The following is a 22,406-nucleotide window of genomic DNA, read 5'->3' as shown; positions in this document are numbered from 1 at the left end:
TTAGGGAAGCAGAGACAGGCTGGGCTGGTTTTGGGATGCAGTGGGGGAAGGGACGAGCTGAACTGGTTTTGTGATGCAGTGGGGGGAGAGGAAGAACCGGGCTGGTTTTGGGATGCAGTGGGGGAAGGGGAGATTTTGAAGCTTGTAAAGTCCACATTGATACCATTGGGCTGCAGGTTTCCCAAGCAGAATAAGAGTTGCTGTTCTTGCAACCTTCGGGTGGCATTATTGTGGCACTGCAGGAGGCCCATGATGGACATGTCGTATGAGTTGCTGTTCTTGCAACCTCTTCCGTAATAATGATTGTTTCCAGGTCCTCACCTACCTTCGTCTCTGTCAATTGCTGGCATGTTATTATTGTCCTCCGCTGTGAAGACCGATACAAAATACCTGTTCAATGCCTCAGCCATTTCATCATATCCCATAACTAAATTCCCCTTTTCATCCTTTAAAGGGCCAACATTTACTTTAGCCACTCTTTTTCGTTTTATGTATTTATAGAAACTTTTGCTATCTGTCTTTATATTCCGTGCTTTTTTTTCTCATGTTCTATCTTGCTTTTCTTTATAGCTCTTTTTGTGGCTTTCTGTTGAGCTTTAAAGTTTTCCCAATCTTCTAGTTTTGTGCTGTTTTTGGCCATTTTGTATGCCTTCTCTTTCAATTTGATAGACTCCCTTATTTCCTTGGACACCCACGGCAGATTACCCCTTTTCTTATGGTCCTTCCTCTTCATTGGAATACACTTCTGCTGAGCACTTCGAAAAATTGCTTTGAAAGTCCTCGACTGCTCGTCAACTGTTCCTCCATAAAATCTTTGTTTCCAGTCTACTTTAGCCAAGTCCCCCCTTATTCTATTGTAGATCCCTTGTTCAAGCATAGGACCCTGGTACTGGATTTTATCTTCACACTCTCCATCTGAATTCTAAATTCAATCATACTGTGATCATGCCTTCCGATAAGGTCATTAATTATTCCTGTCTCATTACGCAGGACCAGATCTAGGATAGCTTGCTCCCTCGTCAGTTCCATTACATGGAATATGTCTCCGTAATAGCTACCAAATCATATTATTTGCAATGATTTGTGCCGTTAACTTATCAACCTTGTTACAATTTGCCAACATCTCTAATAATATCACCTGAGTTATCCTTCCTTTTTGCTTCATTCATAATCTGCCTTGAACTTAAACCCTCCTGCACACATGCTAACCTGCTGCTTACCTTTTTTATTTACCAGCATACTCCCTGTAGTTTTCCCTTTCCCCTCCCCCCAGCTCACTAGTTTAAAGTCCTAGTGACCACCCTATTTATTCTTGTTGTGAGAACCCTGGCTACAGATCGGTTCAGGTGGAGACTTGGTACAGATATCCCCATTCCAAAACCAGCCACTGCCCAAATATATTCCCGGCAGCCCCCGGTCCTCGCTTTCGCCTCTCCCTCTGCTGCTGAAAAATGAGTCACGCAAGGTAAGACTTTTACAATCGAAACGCTTACCTTCTGAGGCTGCCCTTGCGCTTCCTTCTCGTATTCTGCCGCTGAAGCAACTGAAAGGCAGAGTCACACAAGGTAAGACTTTTATAATCGAAATGCTTACCTTCCCAAACTTCCCTTACCTTCACAGTAGGAGCAGAATTTATTCAGTTGAACATTACAAAGGAAAAGGAGCGAACAGCAAAACAAAATAAAATGTATAGAGATGCATTTTATTTTAAGATAATAAAATGTGAGGCTGGATGAACACAACAGGCCCAGCAGCATTTCAGGAGCACAATTATCAGGATCCCATTATCACTGCATTTTATTTTGTTTTGTTGTCCCTCCTTTTCCCTTTTAATTGCAATTTTTTACAATGGATATAATAGTATATCAAGAAATTTCAAAATATTGCAAACAGCTTTAATATTCTGACTCTTAGTTTGACCACTGGATTGAAAGCATTTTTGATCGGGCCAACGTCGCTCTTCTGCCTAAAATAAGCTGCTATACTTTGCTTGTCTTGCCCTGGTTTTGAGCTATTCGTTGTAGTAATTCAGATGAACTTGCAGCACAGTATTTATTAATTAATCTATGCTTAGTTGGCTAAATCATGCAAGATCAAATAAGGGTGTATCCAGAACTATTCATTAGGAAGACAAAATTTAAATTAATGCAACAAAACATTGAATAAAAATGAACAAATGAAAAAGTATAACACAGGAGCAGGCCCTTCAGCTTTCCAAGCCTGTGCTACCCACCTTGCTCTAATTAATCTAAAAACAAACCTGTCATTTTTCGAACCATATCCCTCTATTCCCTCCCTATTCATGTACCCATCTGGGTACCTCTTAAATGTCTTCAATGTGCCCACTTTCACCATATGTTCTGGTACTGCATTCCAGGCTGCTACCGCTCTCTGCGTGAAAAATTTCCTTCGCACCTCTCCCTTAAACTTGCCCCCTCTGACCTTGAACCTGTGGCCTCTTGTAATTGAAACTTCAACTCTGGGAAAAGGCCCTGACTATACACCATATCTGTGCCTGTCATGATTTTACAGACCTGTATCAGATCTCCTCTCAGCTGCCATCTTTCCAGTGAAAACAGTCCTAGTCTTTTTAACCTTTCCTCACAGTCAATGCCCTGGAGACCAGGCAATATCATTCACAGAAGGTGAAACTTCTCTGGACTCTCTCCGAATCTTCCACATCCTTTTGGTAGAGTGGTAACCAAAACTGCACACAGTACTCCAAATGCGGCCCAACAAGGGTTTTATGCAGCTCCAAAATGTTTTGCCAACTCTTGTACTCCACGTCCTGGGCAATGAAGGCATGCATGCCATATGCCTTCTTAAATCACTTTGGTTACCTGTGTTGCCACTTTCAGGTAGCCGTGGACCTGCACGCCCAGATCCGTCTGAATGTTAGTGTTCCTAAGGATTCTGCCATTTACAGTATAACTTACACCTAAATTTGATCCTCCAAAATGCATCACCTCGCATTTGTCTAGATTAAACTCTGTCTGCCAATTCTGTGCCCAAGTCATCAATCTATCTATAGCCTGTTGTATACTTTCACAATTGTTGGCACTATCAGCAACTCCACCAATCTTTGTGTCAACAGCAAACTTGCTTATCAGACTAAGCATATTTTTCTCCAGATCATCTATATATTATTACAAACAACGAAGGACCTAAAACAGAACCATTTTGAAAAATATCCTTTCACCAGCACCCTCTGTCTTCTATGACCAAGCCACTTTTCTATCCATCTAGCCAGGGCATCCAGAATCCCTTGTGATTTTAGTTTTTGTACCAACCTGCCGTGTGGGAGTGTATCAAATGCTTTAGTAAAGCCCATATAAACTACATTCATAGCCTTTTCCTCATCTATTATCCTTGTTATCTTTTCATAAAATTTAATCAGGTTGGTGAGACATGACCTTCCCCAATCAAACCATGCTGCCTTTCACTAATTAATTGATTTTCCTCCAAATGTACATATGTCTTGTCCCTCAGCAACTTCTCCAAGAGCTTCCCCACCACAGATGTCAAGCTCACCAGCCTATAGTTTCCTGGATTATCCCTGCATCCTTTCTTAAACAAGGGAACAACATTCACTAATCTCCAGTCCTCTGGAACTTCACCTGTGACCGACGAGGATGTGAAGATATCTACAAATGCCCAGCTATTTCCTCCCTTGCCTGTCTGAGAAACCTGGAGTAGATCCCATCTGGCCCTCGGGGCTTGTCTATCTTAATGTAATTTAGGATTCCCAAAACTTCCTCTTTCAATATGTTGACATTCTCTAGAGTATTCACACACTCATCTCAGACCTCAACATTAGACATGTCCTTCTCTTTGGTGAAAACAAGTACACAGTACTCATTTAGGATCTCCCCCACTTGCTGTGGCTGTACCTATAACTTTCCTTCTTTTACTCTTTCCCTTGCTACCCTCTCATAACATATGCATAAAAAGATTTGTGATTCTCTTTTATCCTGTAATATAATGTTGAGAGTTTGAAATAGAACCCACAATCAAGCAGATGTACTGTTGAAATTTAAACAATATAGCAATGTCACTGTACAGTTTGGGACCATACCTGAATTGCAGTAGCAGAGAAATTAGTGGAGGTACATAAAAGAGTTCTTTTCAAAACAGCTTTCAAAGTGAGTAGGAGTAAAATAAATTGAGAGTTTTGAAAAGAGTTCTATAGTGTAAGAAAATAATGGCCAGCATTGGACAAGTTGTGTACAAATAGGATTGTAAGAGTGAAGAATGGTGCAGAAATAATGAGGGATTTTATGCAACAGCAAAAATATTAAAGATGAAGGATTGTGTGAATTTTAAAGGCATTATGAACATAAATAGTAGGTGAATAGAGTGAGATGCCAACAGTGAGATTCTGGATGAGCTGGACATTATGCAAGAAAGCAAAAGAACATTTCTAGCTTTGGATGTCCCAAAGCACATCCCAGCTAATTCAGAGATAATGGGAACTGCAGATGCTGGAGATTCCAAGATAATAAAATGTGAGGCTGGATGAACACAGCAGGCCAAGCAGCATCTCAGGAGCACAAAAGCTGACGTTTCGGGCCTAGACCCTTCATCAGAGAGGGGGATGGGGGGAGGGAACTGGAATAAATAGGGAGAGAGGGGGAGGCGGACCGAAGATGGAGAGTAAAGAAGATAGGTGGAGAGGGTGTAGGTGGGGAGGTAGGGAGGGGATAGGTCAGTCCAGGGAAGACGGACAGGTCAAGGAGGTGGGATGAGGTTAGTAGGTAGCTGGGGGTGCGGCTTGGGGTGGGAGGAAGGGATGGGTGAGAGGAAGAACCGGTTAGGGAGGCAGAGACAGGTTGGACTGGTTTTGGGATGCAGTGGGTGGAGGGGAAGAACTGGGCTGGTTGTGTGGTGCAGTGGGGGGAGGGGATGAACTGGGCTGGTTTAGGGATGCAGTGGGGGAAGGGGAGATTTTGAAACTGGTGAAGTCCACATTGATACCATATGGCTGCAGGGTTCCCAGGCGGAATATGAGTTGCTGTTCCTGCAACCTTCGGGTGGCATCATTGTGGCAGTGCAGGAGGCCCATGATGGACATGTCATCAAGAGAATGGGAGGGGGAGTGGAAATGGTTTGCGACTGGGAGGTGCAGTTGTTTGTTGCGAACTGAGCGGAGGTGTTCTGCAAAGCGGTCCCCAAGCGGAGGCTTGGGGACCGCTTTGCAGAAGGGGAAACCAAGCGGAGGCTTGGGGACCGCTTTGCAGAAGGGGAAACCAAGCGGAGGCTTGGGGACCGCTTTGCAGAACACCTCCGCTCAGTTCGCAAGGGGAAACCAAGCGGAGGCTTGGGGACCGCTTTGCAGAACACCTCCGCTCAGTTCGCAACGGGGAAACCAAGCGGAGGCTTGGGGACCGCTTTGCAGAACACCTCCGCTCAGTTCGCAACGGGGAAACCAAGCGGAGGCTTGGGGACCGCTTTGCAGAACACCTCCGCTCAGTTCGCAACAAACAACTGCACCTCCCAGTCGCAAACCATTTCCACTCCCCCTCCCATTCTCTTGATGACATGTCCATCATGGGCCTCCTGCACTGCCACAATGATGCCACCCGAAGGTTGCAGGAACAGCAACTCATATTCCGCCTGGGAACCCTGCAGCCATATGGTATCAATGTGGACTTCACCAACTTCAAAATCTCCCCTTCCCCCACTGCATCCCTAAACCAGCCCAGTTCATCCCCTCCCCCCACTGCACCACACAACCAGCCCAGCTCTTCCCCCCCACCCACTGCATCCCAAAACCAGTCCAACCTGTCTCTGCCTCCCTAACCGGTTCTTCCTCTCACCCATCCCTTCCTCCCACCCCAAGCCGCACCCCCATCCACCTACTAACCTCATCCCACCTCCTTGACCTGTCCGTCTTCCCTGGACTGACCTATCCCCTCCCTACCTCCCCACCTACACCCTCTCCACCTATCTTCTTTACTCTCCATCTTCGGTCCGCCTCCCCCTCTCTCCCTATTTATTCCAGTTCCCTCCCCCCATCCCCCTCTCTGATGAAGGGTCCAGGCCCGAAACGTCAGCTTTTGTGCTCCTGAGATGCTGCTTGGCCTGCTGTGTTCATCCAGCCTCACATTTTATTATCCCAGCTAATTCAGTTTCTTTAGTGTGTAGTCACTGTTATAATGTAGTCAAAAAACAACCAATTTGCACATATCAAGGTCTCATGCACAGCAGTCAGGAAAGTGGTGTTGGACTTTATTATTTTATTGTCTTTTCTTTTTCTTTTGCTTCTGGTCTTTTTCTTCTGTTCTTTTTCTCTTTTTTTCCTTTTCTGTGGAGAGTTAGTCATCAGCATCAGTGTGACAACAAGAGCAGACTGCACATGGAGTGGTGGACACGGTTTCTCCTGGTGATTGGAGGCAGTGGCAGCTGCAGCAAGGACATCCTCCTGATGTTCAGGGTCAGTGACAGTGGCAGCAAGGATGTCTTACTGGCATTTGGGGCAGGTGGCAGCAGCAGCAAAGATCCTTCAGTGATCAAAGTCGTGGTGCTGGCAGCAGTGGATTGTTCAAGATGGCAGCACTGGCAAGGTGATGTCTGCAGCCAAAGTGGTCTTGACATGGTGGTGCCTGACCTGACAGTGGAGCCAGGGACTCCCGATGGCACTAGGACCAGAGCAGGGTCTTCTGATCTGGCAGCGGAGCCAGGGATTCCTAGTTGCATTGGGCCCAGATATGGGACTCCTGGTGCTGGCGTGGCAGAGCAGGGACTTCTGATGTCATCGAGGCAACAATGGAGCCAGGGAGTCCATTACAGTAGGCCTGGAGTGAGGACAAGAAGGCAGTAGGAGCAGAGCTGGGGACCCCTGGTTGTGGGGAAACATGATGCCTAAAGTGTGGCAACTCTTACCTTGGTGGGTCTACGGAGGTCTCATCCATTACAGGAGGCTAGGTGCCAGCATGGACTGGTTTCGAGTGACTGTTATTCTGAATCTTTTATCTCTTTATTTTTATGGTTTCTTTTCCCCGAAGAATTTGTTCTTAAAAATCCGAAATAGGTACCCTTGTACCTAATATGGCACCGTAATATGGTGACTTGTAAAATTTCTGATGTACTGATTTGAGTACATGGGACAATGAAGTTAAGTCAATTCAATTTAAGGGTAACTTTAAGACAGTTACATGGCATCACGCATGTGGTACTGTGATATAAAAGTCCTCACTTTCAGTTACGTGCTGCTCGGTGCAATGGAGTCAGTGCAGTGTGAACAGTTAGTCAGTTATGTAGCTGTTATGTGAGTATAAGAGTCAGTAAACACTGAACCCCGAATATGTATAACTCTAAGATGTAACAGAGTGAAGAGCATTGTTAATAAACTTCAAAAGATTTGTCTCAATATGAACACAGTTTATATTGCATATAAAGTGTGCTAATGCGAGGTAAAGCACTTACATCATATATTGACAGCGAGAAATCATTTCAGACTTCAAGAGGATATAGGTGAAACATGCGAAGGCATGGCAAATGAAATTTAATGCAGAAAAATGTGAAGTGCTACAGTTTAGCATGAAGAATAATAAGAAGAAGCACAATACAGTGAAGGAACAAGTCTATAGACGATAAAGGAACAAAGAAAGACGTGTGTGTGTGTATTATATGCACAAATCGTCGAAGATGGCAGGTAAGTTGGAAATGTGTTTAAAAAGGCATACAGGATCACAGGCTTTAAACATAGTGCAAGCAATTGGATGAGTAGCAGAAAAGTTGACAAGAATGTTTCTGAGGATGAAAAATTCAGTTAAATACATAGGTTGACAAAGATTGGGGTTGTTGATGAGAAAAATGTAATAAAATCAAGTTTGCAGATGACACAAAGCTGGGTGGAACAATGGGCTGTGAGGAAGGTGCAGAAATGTTGCTGTATGATTTGGAAAGGCTGAGCAAGTGAGTGTTTGCATGGCAGATGCAATATAATGTCGAATAATGTAAGGTTACCTACTTTGGTAGTAGATTATTATTTGAATGGCTGTAAATTAAAAGGAGGAATGCATATGGACCTCATGCACCATTCGCTGGAAGTGTGCATGCAGTTGCAACTGGAATAAAGAGGGCAAACTTTATATTGGCTTTCATAAAGAGAGGATATGAGTACAGAAACAAGGATGTCTTACTGCAAAAAAAAGTTATGCAGGGCATTGATGAGGCCATACCTAGAATATAGTGCACAGTTTTGGTTTCCTTATCTGAGGATCGATGTTTTTGTTTTACATGCAGTGCAACAACAGTTCTCAAGGTATAGAATAGTTTTAAGATAGTAAGACAGACGTTAAACCAGTCTTATGCACACAATTGGAAGTATAGCCTGTGAGGCTGGATGAACACAGCAGGCCAAGCAGCATCTCAGGAGCACAAAAGCTGACGTTTCGGGCCTAGACCCTTCATCAGAGAGGGGGATGGGGTGAGGGTTCTGGAATAAATAGGGAGAGAGGGGGAGGCAGACCGAAGATGGAGAGAAAAGAAGATAGGTGGAGAGAGGATAGGTGGGGAGGTAGGGAGGGGATAGGTCAGCCCAGGGAAGACGGACAGGTCAAGGAGGCGGGATGAGGTTAGTAGGTAGGAGATGGGGGTGCAGCTTGGGGTGGGAGGAAGGGATGGGTGAGAGGAAGAACAGGTTAGGGAGGCAGAGACAGGTTGGACTGGTTTTGGGATGCAGTGGGTGGAGGGGAAGAGCTGGGCTGGTTGTGTGGTGCCGTGGGGGGAGGGGACGAACTGGGCTGGTTTAGGGATGTGGTGGGGGAAGGGGAGATTTTGAAGTTGGTGAAGTCCACATTGATACCATTAGGCTGCAGGTTTCCCAAGCGGAATATGAGTTGCTGTTCTTGCAACCTTCGGGTGGCATCATTGTGGCACTGCAGGAGGCCCATGATGGACATATCATCTAAAGAATGGGAGGGGGCGTGGAAATGGTTTGCGACTGGGAGGTGCAGTTGTTTGTTGCGAACCGAGCGGAGGTGTTCTGCAAAGCGGTCCCCAAGCCTCCGCTTGGTTTCCCCAATGTAGAGGAAGCCACACCGGGTGCAGTGGATGCAGTATACCACATTGGCAGATGTGCAGGTGAACCTCTGCTTAATGTGGAATGTCATCTTGGGGCCTGGGATAGGGGTGAGGGAGGAGGTGTGGGGGCAAGTGTAGCATTTCCTGCGGTTGCAGGGGAAGGTGCCGGGTGTGGTGGGGTTGGAGGGCAGTGTGGAGCGAACAAGGGAGTCACGGAGAGAGTGGTCTCTCCGGAAAGCAGACAACGGTGGGGATGGAAAAATGTCTTGGGTGGTGTTGTTCCTGCAACCTTCGGGTGGCATCATTGTGGCACATTTGGCATCTTTGCACATATATTGCTCATTTTACATGGGTAAAAAAGGGACATGGAGGCTACTAATTTCTACTATGTATTGCTCCGTTCTCATTGCTGTGCATTAAGATGCATGGTGTTACGGGTAATGTATTAGCATGGATAGAAGATTGGTTAACTAACAGAACCCACAGAGTGGAGATGAATGTGTGTTTTTCTGGATGATGATCAGTGGTTAGTGCTGTGCCTCAGCAATCAGTGTTAGGACCACAATTGTTTACAATTTACTTGGATGATTTAGTCAGGGACCAAATGTAATGTCCCGAAGTTTCTAGATGACATTAATATGAGTGATCGAGCAAGGTGTGCAGAGGACACTGAAAGTCTGCAGAGAAATATAGATAGGCTAAGTGAGTGGGCAAGGGTTTGGCAGATGGAGTACAATGTGGTAAATGTAAGGTCTTCCATTTTAGTAGGAATAACAGCAAAATTGACTATTATTTAAATAGTTAAAAATTGCAGCATGCTGCTTTGCAGAGTGATCTGTCCTTGTGCATGAATCACAAGAAAGTTAGTTTGCAGGTGTAGCAGTTAATTAAGAAGGCAAATGGAATATCATCCTTCATTGCTAGAGGGATGGAATTTAAAAATAAGAAGGTCATGCTGCAGCTGTGTTGGATGAGGCCACGCCTAGAGTACTGTGTGCGGTTTTGGGGGTGGCTGCTTACATGAGAAATGATATACTGGCACTGGAGCGGGTGCAGAGGAGGTTCACTGGGTTGTTTCTGGAGTTGAGAGGGTTGGCTTATGCAGAGAGATTGAATAGACTGGGACCATGCTTGTTGAAACTTAGAAGAAAGAGCGGGATCTTGTAGAAGTGTATAACTTTAAGAAGGATTAGATAAGATAGAAGCAGGGAAGTTGTTTCCACTGGTGGATGAAACTAGAACTAGAGGGCATAGCCTTAAAATAAGGGGGATCAGATTTAGGACTGAGTTGAGGAGGAAATTCTTCACTGAGAGGGTTGTGAATCTGTAGAATTCCCCACCCAGTGAAGCAATTGAGGCTACCTCATTGAATGTTTTAAGGCAAATGTAGATAGACTTTTGAACGGTCAGGGAATTAAGGTGAATTATGGTGAGTGAGCAGATGAGTGGAGCTGAGTCTACAAAAAGACCGGCTATGACCTAATTGAATGGTGGAACAGGCTCAATGGGCCAGATGGCCTACTCCTGCTCCTACTTCTTATATTCTCATGCTGTTATGACAGTGTCCAAACCAATCAGAATCCACCTGCCTTGTCTGAGAACTAAGATTGGCAGTTAAATGTTCTTGTTTTAGCTCCATGTCAATGATAGACCGACCAATCAACATCGTCTTCTCATGCTGTATAAACAGGTGGTCCTTTATTCCAGTCTAATTCTTATATTCTAGTCCTGATGACTGTAAGGTGAATGGCTTTGATTTCTTCTCTCCTTGTAACATCAAGCAAAAATGAATCTCCATGTAACATAATTGTGGAAGTGAACAAGCTAGTTTCACCAGTAATTTCATTGCTGAGAAGGAAGGAGTTGAACTAAGAAGTCCACCTACTTCAGCACAAAATCTAGAGGGAAAATGGGGACCAAATTCCCAAATTAACACAATTATATACAATTGAGGCAAATTAAGGATGTTGTACAAACAACTCCATGGAACAAAAGACAGAGGAAATAACCAAGATAATGGAAAGCAAACCAAAAACAGAAATTGCTGATGAAAACCAGCAGATCTGCCAAACAGGCAGCACCTGTGGGAAGAAAGCAAAGTTAATGTTTTGAGTCTGGTGACTCATCATCAGAAAGAAAAGCAAAACATCACATGCTACAGCAGGACCCATATCGACAGCTGTAAAAATAGAAGTTCATCAACACAGTCCTCCATGGGGGAAATGATACTTGGGGGTGGTGAGTCTTAAGGGGGTAATATCTGATGGCATACAGTAAGTACCATTCACTCTGTTAGTATCATGAGGAAATGATCACAGCAAAGAAGGAATTTGTAGGAGTTGACCTGGGGATAGTGTGATTCTAACAGTTTTTGCAGTAACATATATTATATTAATGCATCCTGCTGAACACAACACACTACTTTTGTTACAGAGATAGTAGGAGCTGCCGAGGCTGGAGAATCTGAGATAACATGGTGTGAAGCTGGTTGAACACAGCAGGCCAAGCAGCATCAGGGGAGCAGGAAAGCTTGACGTTTCGAGTCAGGACCCTTCTTCAGAAATGGGGGAGGGGAAGGTGTTTCTGAAATAAATAGTGAGTCGGCGGGAGGCAAATAGAAGATGGATAAAGGAGAGAATAGGGTGAGAGGAGACGGACAGGTCAAAGAGGCGGGGTTAGAGCCAGTGAAGGTGAATGTAGGTGGGAAGTTAGGGAGGGGATAGGTCAGTCCAGAGAGGACAGACACGTCAGGGGATTGGGATGAGGTTAGGGGGTCGGAGATGGGGGTGGGGCTTGAGGTGGGGACTAGCTGGGCTGGTTTTGGCATGTGGTCGGGGGAGGGGAGATTTTGAAGCATGTGAAGTCCACATTGATACCCTTGGGCTGCAGGGTTCACTGCATTTGTTGCTTATTTAACAAGTCTCTCCTAGTTAGACCAGAAAAATGAATACCCTAATCCATGCTTGATCACTTCAGGTTTAATGGAACTCACACAAAAGAGCCAGATCAGGCAGTGTCCCATTCACGTTTGGACTAGAAAGATACCAATGTAGAAAAGTCACCTGAGCACACTTCATAGTCACTTCTGTCTCTCTGTCGTAATTGCACCATATTACTATCCCAGCTTAAGCTACTATGATTAAAGTCTTCCATTGCACTACTGGATTGTAATTGCATTACACTATAACTTCTTTTGAAAATCTGTTCCCTGTATCTTTCCCTTCAGATAGTGGACTATGAAAAACGTCCAGAAGCGTAATAGCATGACCCTTTGGAACATCTTTCTCGCACACAAAATATTTTCTATCATCAGTATTTTGCCACATCTCTTTTCTTTCCTTCTTTATCTTTCAGTCAGGTAGATGGGTGACTGCCAGAAGAAGCAGGCAGGTAGTGCAGGAGTTTCCTGTGGACTATTCCCTCTCTTATAGGCATACTGTTTTGGATACTGTGGGGGGAGGGGGGAAAATAGTGTCTCAGGGGTGTATAACCACAGCAGGCAGGCCTGTGGCACCACGATTGGCTCTGCTGTTGAGCAGGTTCGGGCACGATCCAAGACAACGATATTGGTCGGAGATTTGATAGCTAGGGGCACAGACAGGCATTTCTGTAGCTGTGGTTGAGACTCCAGGATGGTGTGTTGCTTCCCTGGTGCCAGGGTCAAGGATGTCTTTGAGCGGTTGCACAAAATTCTTAAGGGTAAGGGATAGCAGCCAGAGGTTGTTATGTACGTTGGAATCAACAACATAGGGAAAAAGAGGTATAAGGCCCTGTGGAGTGAGTGCAGGGAGTTACAAAAGAAACTGAAAAGCAGGACCTGGAGGGTAATAATCTCTGTGCTACTACCAGGGCCATGTACTAGTGAGACGAAGAATAGAAAGATAAGACAGATGAATGCATGTCTAAGAAGCTAGTGCAGGGGGCAGGGTTTCAGGTTCTTGAATCATAGGAACTTCTTTTGGTGGAGGAGTGAACTATACAAGAGGGCCTGGATCAGTATATAAATCTATGATGTTTTGGCCATTCCAGAGACTTGGTTGAGAAAGGGACAGGCCTGGCTGTTCAACATTCCAGGGTTTCATTGTTTTAGGTGAGAGAGAGAGCAAGGTAAAAGAGTTGGAGTATATGCATTATTAATCAGGGAGAATGTTACACCTGCAGTTAGACAGAACATGCTGGAGGGCTCATCCACTGAAGCAATATGGGTAGAGCTCAAAAATAAGATGGGTACAATTACTGTGATAGGATTATACTATAGGCCTCACAACAGCTACCGAGAGATTAAGGAACAAATATGTAGACAGATTATGCAATAAAAACAGAATTGTCACAGTGAGCGATTTTCACTTCCCCAATATTGACAGGGACTCCCTTCCAGCAAGAGGCTTAGACAGGGCAGCATTTTTTAAGTGCATCTAAGAGGGTTTCTTGAAACAGGATATGGACAGCCCAACTACAGGATGGGCTATACTGGACATTGTATTGGCAAATGAGCCTGGCAGGTGACTGATCTTTCAGTGGGAGAGCATTTTGGAAACAGTGATCACAACTCCAAAAGTTTTAACATAGCTATGATTAAGGATAAGTCAGGATCATGTGGCAAGGTACTAAATTGCGGGAGGGCAAATTATATAAATATTAGACGGGATCTAGGGACTATTACTCAGGAGGAGCTGTTATCAGGCAAGTCTACATTTGATATGTGGGAACTGTTTAAAGACTTGCTGATCAGTGTTTAGGACCAGCATGTCCCAGTAAGGAGGAAGGACAAAGAAGGCTAGGTAAGGTAAACTTGGATAGCGAAGGAGATTGTGAGGTTAGTCAAAAGGGAAGAAGAAGCATGTGTAAGGTTTAGGAAACTAAAATCAGACAGGGCCCATGAAGAATATAAAGAAAGCAAGGAAGAACTCAAGTAGGGAATTAGGTGAGCAAGAAGGGATCATGTTAGCAAGTAGGTTTAAAGAGGATCCCAAGGCATTCTATACATACATTAAAAACAAGAGGATAACTAGGCAGAAGGTAGGGCCACTCAAGGATAAAGGAAGGAAATTGTGCTTGGAGGCAGAGGATGTGGATGAGATCCTTTATGTCACTATTCAGCCAGGAGAAGGATATGGATGATAGTGAGATTTGTGTGGAGCGTGCTAATATGCTTGGGTGTTTTGAGATCAAGAAAGAATTGACATTGGGTGTCTTGAAGGGCATTAAGGTGGATAGGTTCCCGGGGCCCAATGCTATCTATCCCAGGTTATTGACAGAGGCAACAGAGAGATTGCTGAGGCCTTGACCAAGATCTTAGTATGGTTTCTAGCCACCAAAGAGGTCCTCGAGGACTGACAAGTAGCTCATGTTGTTCCTCTGTTCAAGAGGGAAATAGTGATAATCCAGGAAACTATAGAGCGGTGAGTCTCACATCAGTGGTTGGGACGTTTTTGAAGAGAATTCTTAGGGATAGGGGAAGCATGACCTAAATAGAGTGTTAGTGTGGCTTTGTACAGGGCAGATCATGTCTTACCAATGTGACAGAACTTTTTGAAGAAGTGACAAAGGTGATCAATGAGGGTAGAGCAATGGATGTTGCTACATAGAATTTTGTAAGGATTTTGACAAGGTCCTTCATGGCAGGCTCACCCAGAAGATTAAGATGCATAGGATCCACAGTGACTTGGCTTCATGGATTCAGAATAGGCTTGCCTATAGAAGGCAGAGGGTGGAGGTGGAAGGGTGTCTTTCTGGCTGGAGGTCCATGAAGAGTGGTACTCCACAGGGATTCTTACAAGGACTTCCAGTGTTTGTGATATGTATATAAATGACTTGGATGAAAATGTAGATGGGTGGGTTAGTATGTTTTCAAATTATACAAAGATCAGTAGAGTTGTGGAAAGTGTAGAAGGTTGCCAGAGAATACAGCAGGATATAGGTCAGTTGAAAATTTGGGCAGAGAAATGGCAGATACAGTTCAATCCGTGTAAGTGTGAGGTGCTGCACTTTGGGAGATCAAATGTTAAGGAAAAGTATACAGTTAATGGCAGGACCCTGAACAGCATTAACGTACAGAGGGATCTTGGGATTCATGTCTGTAGTGACCTGAAAGTGACCATTCAAGTAGATAGGCTGGTAAAGAAGATGTATGGCATACTTGCCTTTATTGGTAAGGCAATTGAGTACAAGAGTCAGGATGCCATGTTGCAACTTTGTAAGACTTTGGAGTATTGTGTTCAATTCTGGTCACCACATTACAGGAAGGATATGGCAGTTTTGGAGTGGCCGCAGAAGGGGTTCACCAGGATGCTGCCTGCATTAGAGTGTGTGAGCTATAACAAGAGGCTAAAAAAAACTCCGGTTGTTTTCTCTGGAATGGCAGAGGCTGAGGAGGAACTTGATAGAAGTCTATAAACTTATGAGATGCACAGAAGGGTTGATGGTCAGAATCTTTGCCCAGAGTTGAAATATCTAAAACTGTGGGGGGGGGGGGGGGGCATGCATTTAAGTGAAAGGGGAAGGGTCAAAGAAGATGTGAGAGGCAAGGTGTTTAGACAGAGTGGTAGGACTCTGAAATGCACAGTCAGGGGTGGTGGCGGAGGCAGATACGATAGGGGCATTTAAGAAAGTTTCAGATAAGCGCATGAATATGCAAGGCATGGAGGGATTTGGACCAAGGGCATGCAGAAGGGATTAGCTTAATTTGGTGTCAAGTGTGGCACAACATTGTGGGTTGAAGGGCCTGCCCCTGTGCTGTATTGTTCTGTGTTCTGTTTTCCTTGGCATCTTGTATCCAGGAATATTCAATCCCAATCCTATCCTTCTTTCAGCCAGATCCCCATATTCGTCTCAAATTGTATCCCCTATGACTATCTCGCCCTGCAGCTCAACAATCTTGTTTACCCCACTCCACACATTCATATTAATGCAGTCAGCTCTATTTTGATTGTTTAAAATTTCCACTTACTCTGACTGCACCTAATACCATACTATTTTCCATTCAAGTGCTGTCTGACTCTATCAGTTCTTAGTTTTGCAGATTTCCACTCCCTGGTAAACTAGTTTAATCTCTCCTCGACTAGGGAACTACTAGATTATTGTATCTATTTCTGGTAATTACAGATTAGCAATGTTTTGAAAATGTCAGAGATTTACCAGGACAGTTCCAGGAAAGAAGGGTTTTATCAACAAAGAGAAGCTGAACTGCTCTGGGTGTAAAGATAATTGAAGGGAGATTTGATAGAAGTATATATTATTTAAGTTTTATAATGTAAACAAGGAAAACAGCTTTCTTTTTAACTAAAAGTACAAAGTCTAGAGCGCACACATTAAAGATTTGGGCAAGAGATACAGAGATAATGGAAGGAAGAAACCACACTGAATTTGCTGCCTACCTTATTAAAAGAATAACAAATGATGAATAATTTTAAATAAAATTCAATGTTTGATGAGTATGTTAGAAATAAACCTTTGGGGTTGCCACTGTACAATGGGGTAACAGGGCTGTGTGCATTACTCCACAGAGAGCTAGCATTGAGTCAATAGACCGAATTACCCCCATCTGTGCCATGCATAACTCCATGTCTCCATCACTCAACGTGATCCTGAAACCCACTGACTAAAAGTTTTTGATATTTTCTCCAGGCTATTTGGTTAAGCGGGATTGCTACCAGTTACCATAGAAATAATTTGGTAAATTTACATACTGGTTCATCCTGCTTTATTAAAGAAGATAATAGCAATATTTGTGCCTATGCCGTTACTTTAATAATAACGTTATAATTATAGTGCAAAGTAAATCTGGATTTTATGAGAACTGCATTATTGAACAGAAAATTGAGAAACCATTCTCATCTAAGTAGGTATATTTTTGTTTCTAAACAGACGTGGTGTTCTTCGCCTTCATGAAAGTGCCGGGATCCATGATATTGGCAAACCCAGGTGGCAGCTAACCTGCTGCTTGTTTGTGGTTATTGTTATCCTTTACTTCAGTCTCTGGAAGGGAGTTCGAACTTCTGGCAAGGTGGTTCTACTATTCTCTTACAGATAGTTTTAATCAAACGGTTTAGAAAAGTTATGACGTATCTCTGGAGCAGATAATAACTTGAATCCAGGTCTCCTGAACCAGAGGTAGAGACACTATCACTGTTCCACAAAAGGCCCCATCTATTCTCAAATATTCTAACATCAGTGAGCAGAACCAACAATCAGGCTTAACTGTAAAAGCAAATGTAAAAAAGCAGTTCTACCAGCGTAAAACAAACCAAGAAAAGGTTTTAACCTGTATACACTTAATTTCAAAATAGAAACCATCATGCTTTTATTTAAATAATCAAAACTGTTTACTCAAAGTATGAAGTCCGCTGTCTTAATATTTGTTTTTACTATGGAGGCTGGAATCCAGCTCAGAGGCATTTTTTCTAATTTTTTAATAAAGTTCAATCAAAATTAGACAAGACTTCATTGTTTGCCAAAATAGAGATTGCTATCTTCAACAAGTGAATAATTAATGTCATAAATGTAATTAGTATTAGCATCGGCTAACTTTGGGATTGCTTCTCAGAATAGGACATGTTGATTATTAAAAGTTGGCGGTATTAAATTCTGTCCTTGACTTTCTGCTTTGCTATTTGAAAGATGATTAATTTTACTCTTGGATCAGGTGATCCTGAACCTTGTTAAATGGTGGCATGACCCAAAGAGGAATAATGGAACGCAGTATTTTGGATCCTATAATTACACTGAAAGTCACATTGAGAAGTCACTTATTGAGTTGAAGCTGAAAATTAACTGTTTTTTAATGCATTATCATTTACAGTAAATAACATTTATACTAAATCTCAACACCTTTGACTTAATTTTAGACTTGCTCCCCAAAAGAAAGAAAACAATATAAGTCAATATGTTGTCTCTGTGAGAGATTACATGCCCACTTTTCTAATCAATTCTTTACTGGGTTCTAACTTACTATCTTAAGAAGATTTAGTCCCAGCTTATTTCCTGTATTAGAATGAATAAAGCTTTCCTGGATGGAATGAAGAATTTCCCTCTTCTTTAGTTCAGTGTACGGACTGAAAGCCAATGGCTTAACATATCAAGGCAATTGGCCTGTAGGCCCATGAATAAAATCAGCCACTTACCGGATATGATCACTAGACTCTACCTTCTTCTGCTTTTAAATGCATAGAACTGTGGCAACATAATCGATGAAATCAGGACTTCATTTGACCCTTTGCACGAATAATAATTGGAAGAGAAAAACAGGAAATGCTGGAAATACAAAAGCCAGGTAGCATTTATGAAGAGGAAAGCAGAGTCAGTGTTTCATGTCTATTGACTTTTGAAGGTCACTGATCCAAAATATTAATTTGTTTTTCTCTCCACAGATGCTGCCTGACCTGCTAAGCTTTTCTAGCATTGTTTCTATTTCAGATTTCCAGCATCTGCAGTAATTTGTTTCTGCATAACCGTGAAAGTATTGGATTCTAACCTCCCTTGCTCAAAGAATACTTTAACATATGTGAGCTGATACTATGTTAGACTATTTCACAGGTATCCCTCTCTATCATCTAAAACAGGCTATAGAGCCTTAACAAAGAGACAAGTGCCTATTTTTACTTCCTGCTCAGAAATTAGATATTGCATATTAGGACAGAGAATGAGCCTGTTTGACTCTGTCTTCTTTAATAGCCAGTACCAAAAGGCTAACCATAAGCAATAAGATATAGAAGGACAATTTGGCCGTTTGGCCCATTGAATCTTCACCATTTTATTGTGGCTGATACGTTAGTTAACCCCATTCTCCTGCCTTCTCCCCATTATTCTTGACCCCCTTACCAATCAAGAACCTAGTTCTGTCTTAAATACACTCAATGACATAATCTCCACAGACCTCTACGGCAGTGTTTTCCACAGATTCACCAGTTGAAGAAATTCCTCCTCATCTCAGTTCTGAAGGATCACACCTTCTATCTGAGGCTATGCCTTAGTGTAATAGTCTCTCTTATTAATGGAAATAGCTTCTCTGTGTCCACTGTAGCCATACGTCTCAGTATTCTGTAAGTTTCAATCAGACCCACCCTCATCCTTCTAAACTCCATCAAGCACAGACTCATAGTCCTTAACTGTTCCTCGTATGACAATCCCTTCATTCCCAGGATCATTCTTGTAAGCTTCTTCTGGCCTTTCTCCAATGCAAGCACATCTTTCCCTAGATATGGGCCCAAAAACTGCTCACAATATTCCAAATGCAGTCTAACCAGAGAACTCTGCAGTATATCTCTGCTCTTGTATTCTAGCCCTCTTGAAATGAATGTTAACATTGCATTTGCCTTCCCAATTATCAACTGAACCTGCATGTTAACCTGAAGATAATCCTAATTTAGGACTCCCAAGTTCCTTTGTACTTCATATTTTTCAAACCCTTTCCTCTTTAGAAAATAGTCCATGCCTCTATTCTTCCTACCAAAGTGCAAAACTTTCCAAATTATATTCCAACTGCCACTTCTTTGCCCGGTCTCCTAGCCTATCTAATTCCCTCCACAGCCTCCTGACTTCCTCAACACTATCTGTCCTGCCACCTATCTTTGTGTCATCTGCAAACTTAGCAACAGTGTTCTCAGTTCCTTTATCCAGATCACTAATGTACAATGTGAATAGTTGTGGCCTCAACACTCGACTCCCCGCAGAACTCCACTAGTCACCACCTGCCATCCTGAAAAATACGCCATTATCCTACCCCCTGCCTTCTGCCAGTCAGCCAATCTTCCAAACATACCAGTACCTTGTCCCTAACACCAAGACTCTTATCTTATTTAGCAATCTCCTGCACAGCACCTTCTGAAAGGCCTTTTGGAAAGCGAAATAAATGATATCCACTTTCTTTCCTTTGTCTAACTTACTTTTTACCCCCTCAAAGAATTCTAATAGATTCATTGAGCATGACATTCCCTTGTCAAAACCTTGCTGACTCAGTTGTATTTTACCATGCACGTCCAAGTACTCTGCAATCTCATTCCTTACATTAGACTTTAAAATCTTACCAACAACTGAGATTAGGCTAACAAGCCTATAGCTTCCTATCTACTTTAACTACTGTGACAAACACACTTTAACCGATCCCTTGGTTCCTTCCCACTAGACCAGCTAGTGGGAAGGAACCAAGGGATCGGTTAAAGTGTGTTTGCTTTAATGCAAGGAGTATCAGGAATAAAAGTGATGAACTTAGAGCATGGATCAGTACCTGGTGCTATGATGTTGTGGCCATAACAGAGACATGGGTTTCTCATGGGCAGGAATGGTTGCTGGATGTTCCAGGGTTTAGAACATTTAAAAAGAATAGGGAGGGGGGAAAAAGAGGAGGGGGTGTAGCACTAGTAATCAGAGAGGGTATCACAGCTACAGAAGCTTCCATTGTCGAGGAAGATCTGCCTACTGAGTCAGTATGGGTGGAAATTAGGAACAGCAAGGGAGCAGTCACCTCATTAGGGGTTTACTACAGGCCCCCCAATAGCAGCAGGGAGATTGAAGAAAGCATAGGTCGACAGATTTTGGAAAAGTGTGGTCGCAGTAGGGTTGTTGTAATGGGTGACTTTAACTTTCCTAATATTGATTGGAACCTGCTTCGAGCAGAAGATTTGAATGGAGCTGTATTTGTAAGGTGTGTTCAGGAGGGTTTCCTAACGCAGTACGTTGACAGGCCGACGAGGGGAGAGGCCATTCTAGACTTGGTGCTCGGAAACGAGCCGGGGCAGGTATCAGATCTTGTGGTGGGAGAGCATTTTGGTGATAGTGACCATAACTGCCTCACATTCCACATAGCTATGGAGAAGGAGAGGATTAGGCAAAATGGGAGGATATTTAATTGGGGAAGAGGAAACTATGACGTGATTAGACACAAGTTAGGAAGCATGGACTGGGAGCAATTGTTCCATGGTAAGGGAACTATAGACATGTGGAGACTGTTCAAGGAACAGTTGTTGCGAGTGATGAGTAAATATGTCCCTCTGAGACAGGCAAGAAGGGGTAAGGTAAAGGAACCTTGGATGACGAAAGCGGTGGAGCTTCTTGTGAAAAGGAAGAAGGTAGCTTACATAAGGTGGAGGAAGTTAGGGTCAAGTTCAGCTAGAAAGGATTACTCGCAGGCAAGGAAGGAGCTCAAAAAAGGTCTGAGGAGAGCCAGGAGGGGGCACGAGAAAGGCTTGGCAGAAGGAATCAGGGAGAACACAAAGGCATTTTACACTTGTGTGAGGAATAAGAGAATGGTCAAAGAAAGAGTAGGGCCGATCAGGGATAGCATAGGGAACTTGTGTGTGGAGTCTGAAGAGGTAGGGGAAGCCCTAAATGAGTTTTTTGCTTCTGTCTTTACAAAAGAAACGAACTTTGTAGTGAATGAAACCTTTGAAGAGCAGGTGTGCATGCTGGAATGGATAGAGATAGAGGAAGCTGATGTGCTGAAAATTTTGTCAAACATTAAGATTGACAAGTCGACAGGCCCGGACCAGATTTGTCCTCGGCTGCTTTGGGAAGCGAGAAATGAAATTGCTTCGCCACTTGTGAAGATCTTTGCATCCTCGCTCTCCACTGGAGTCGTACCTGAGGACTGGAGAGAGGCAAATGTAATTCCTCTCTTCAAGAAAGGAAATAGGGAAATCCCCGGCAATTACAGACCAGTAAGTCTCACGTCTGTCGTCTGCAAGGTGTTAGAAAGGATTCTGAGGGATAGGATTTATGACAATCTGGAGGAGCATGGCTTGATCAAATACAGTCAGCACGGCTTTGTGAGGGGTAGGTCATGCCTCACAAACCTTATCGAGTTTTTTGAGGATGTGACTAGAAAAGTTAATGAGGGTCGAGCTGTGGATGTGGTGTATATGGACTTCAGTAAGGCATTTGATAAGGTTCCCCATGGTAGGCTCATTCAGAAGGTCAGGAGGAAAGGGATACAGGGGAACTTAGCTGTCTGGATACAGAATTGGCTGGCCAACAGAAGACAGCGAGTGGTAGTAGAAGGAAAATATTCTGCCTGGAAGTCAGTGGTGAGTGGGGTTCCACAGGGCTCTGTCCTTGGGCCTCTACTGTTTGTAATTTTTATTAATGACTTGGATGAGGGGATTGAAGGATGGGTCAGCAAGTTTGCAGACGACACAAAGGTCGGCGGTGTCGTTGACAGTATAGAGGGCTGTTGTAGGCTGCAGCGGGACATTGACAGAATGCAGAGATGGGCTGAGAGGTGGCAGATGGAGTTCAACCTGGATAAATGCGAGGTGATGCATTTTGAAAGGTCGAATTTGAAAGCTGAGTACAGGATTAAGGATAGGATTCTTGGCAGTGTGGAGGAACAGAGGGATCTTGGTGTGCAGATACATAGATCCCTTAAAATGGCCACCCAAGTGGAC

The 22,406-nt window shown here is 43.5% G+C and overlaps 1 protein-coding gene across 1 annotated transcript in view; it reads left to right on the top strand.

Moving 5' to 3' along the window:
* slc6a3 (solute carrier family 6 member 3) overlaps window positions 1–22,406 on the top strand; it is a 160,824-nt gene that overhangs the window by 25,767 nt on the left and 112,651 nt on the right. The window contains exon 4 of the mRNA XM_048560401.1: window positions 16,894–17,032. Within this exon, the coding sequence (XP_048416358.1) occupies window positions 16,894–17,032 (139 nt within the window). The remainder of the gene's footprint in view (window positions 1–16,893; window positions 17,033–22,406) is intronic.

Source organism: Stegostoma tigrinum, chromosome 2 (genome assembly GCF_030684315.1).
Source record: "Stegostoma tigrinum isolate sSteTig4 chromosome 2, sSteTig4.hap1, whole genome shotgun sequence".
Lineage (NCBI taxonomy): Eukaryota > Metazoa > Chordata > Chondrichthyes > Orectolobiformes > Stegostomatidae > Stegostoma > Stegostoma tigrinum.
Note: the sequence above shows the minus strand (reverse complement) of the source record. Positions and strands in the feature narration are given on the sequence as shown.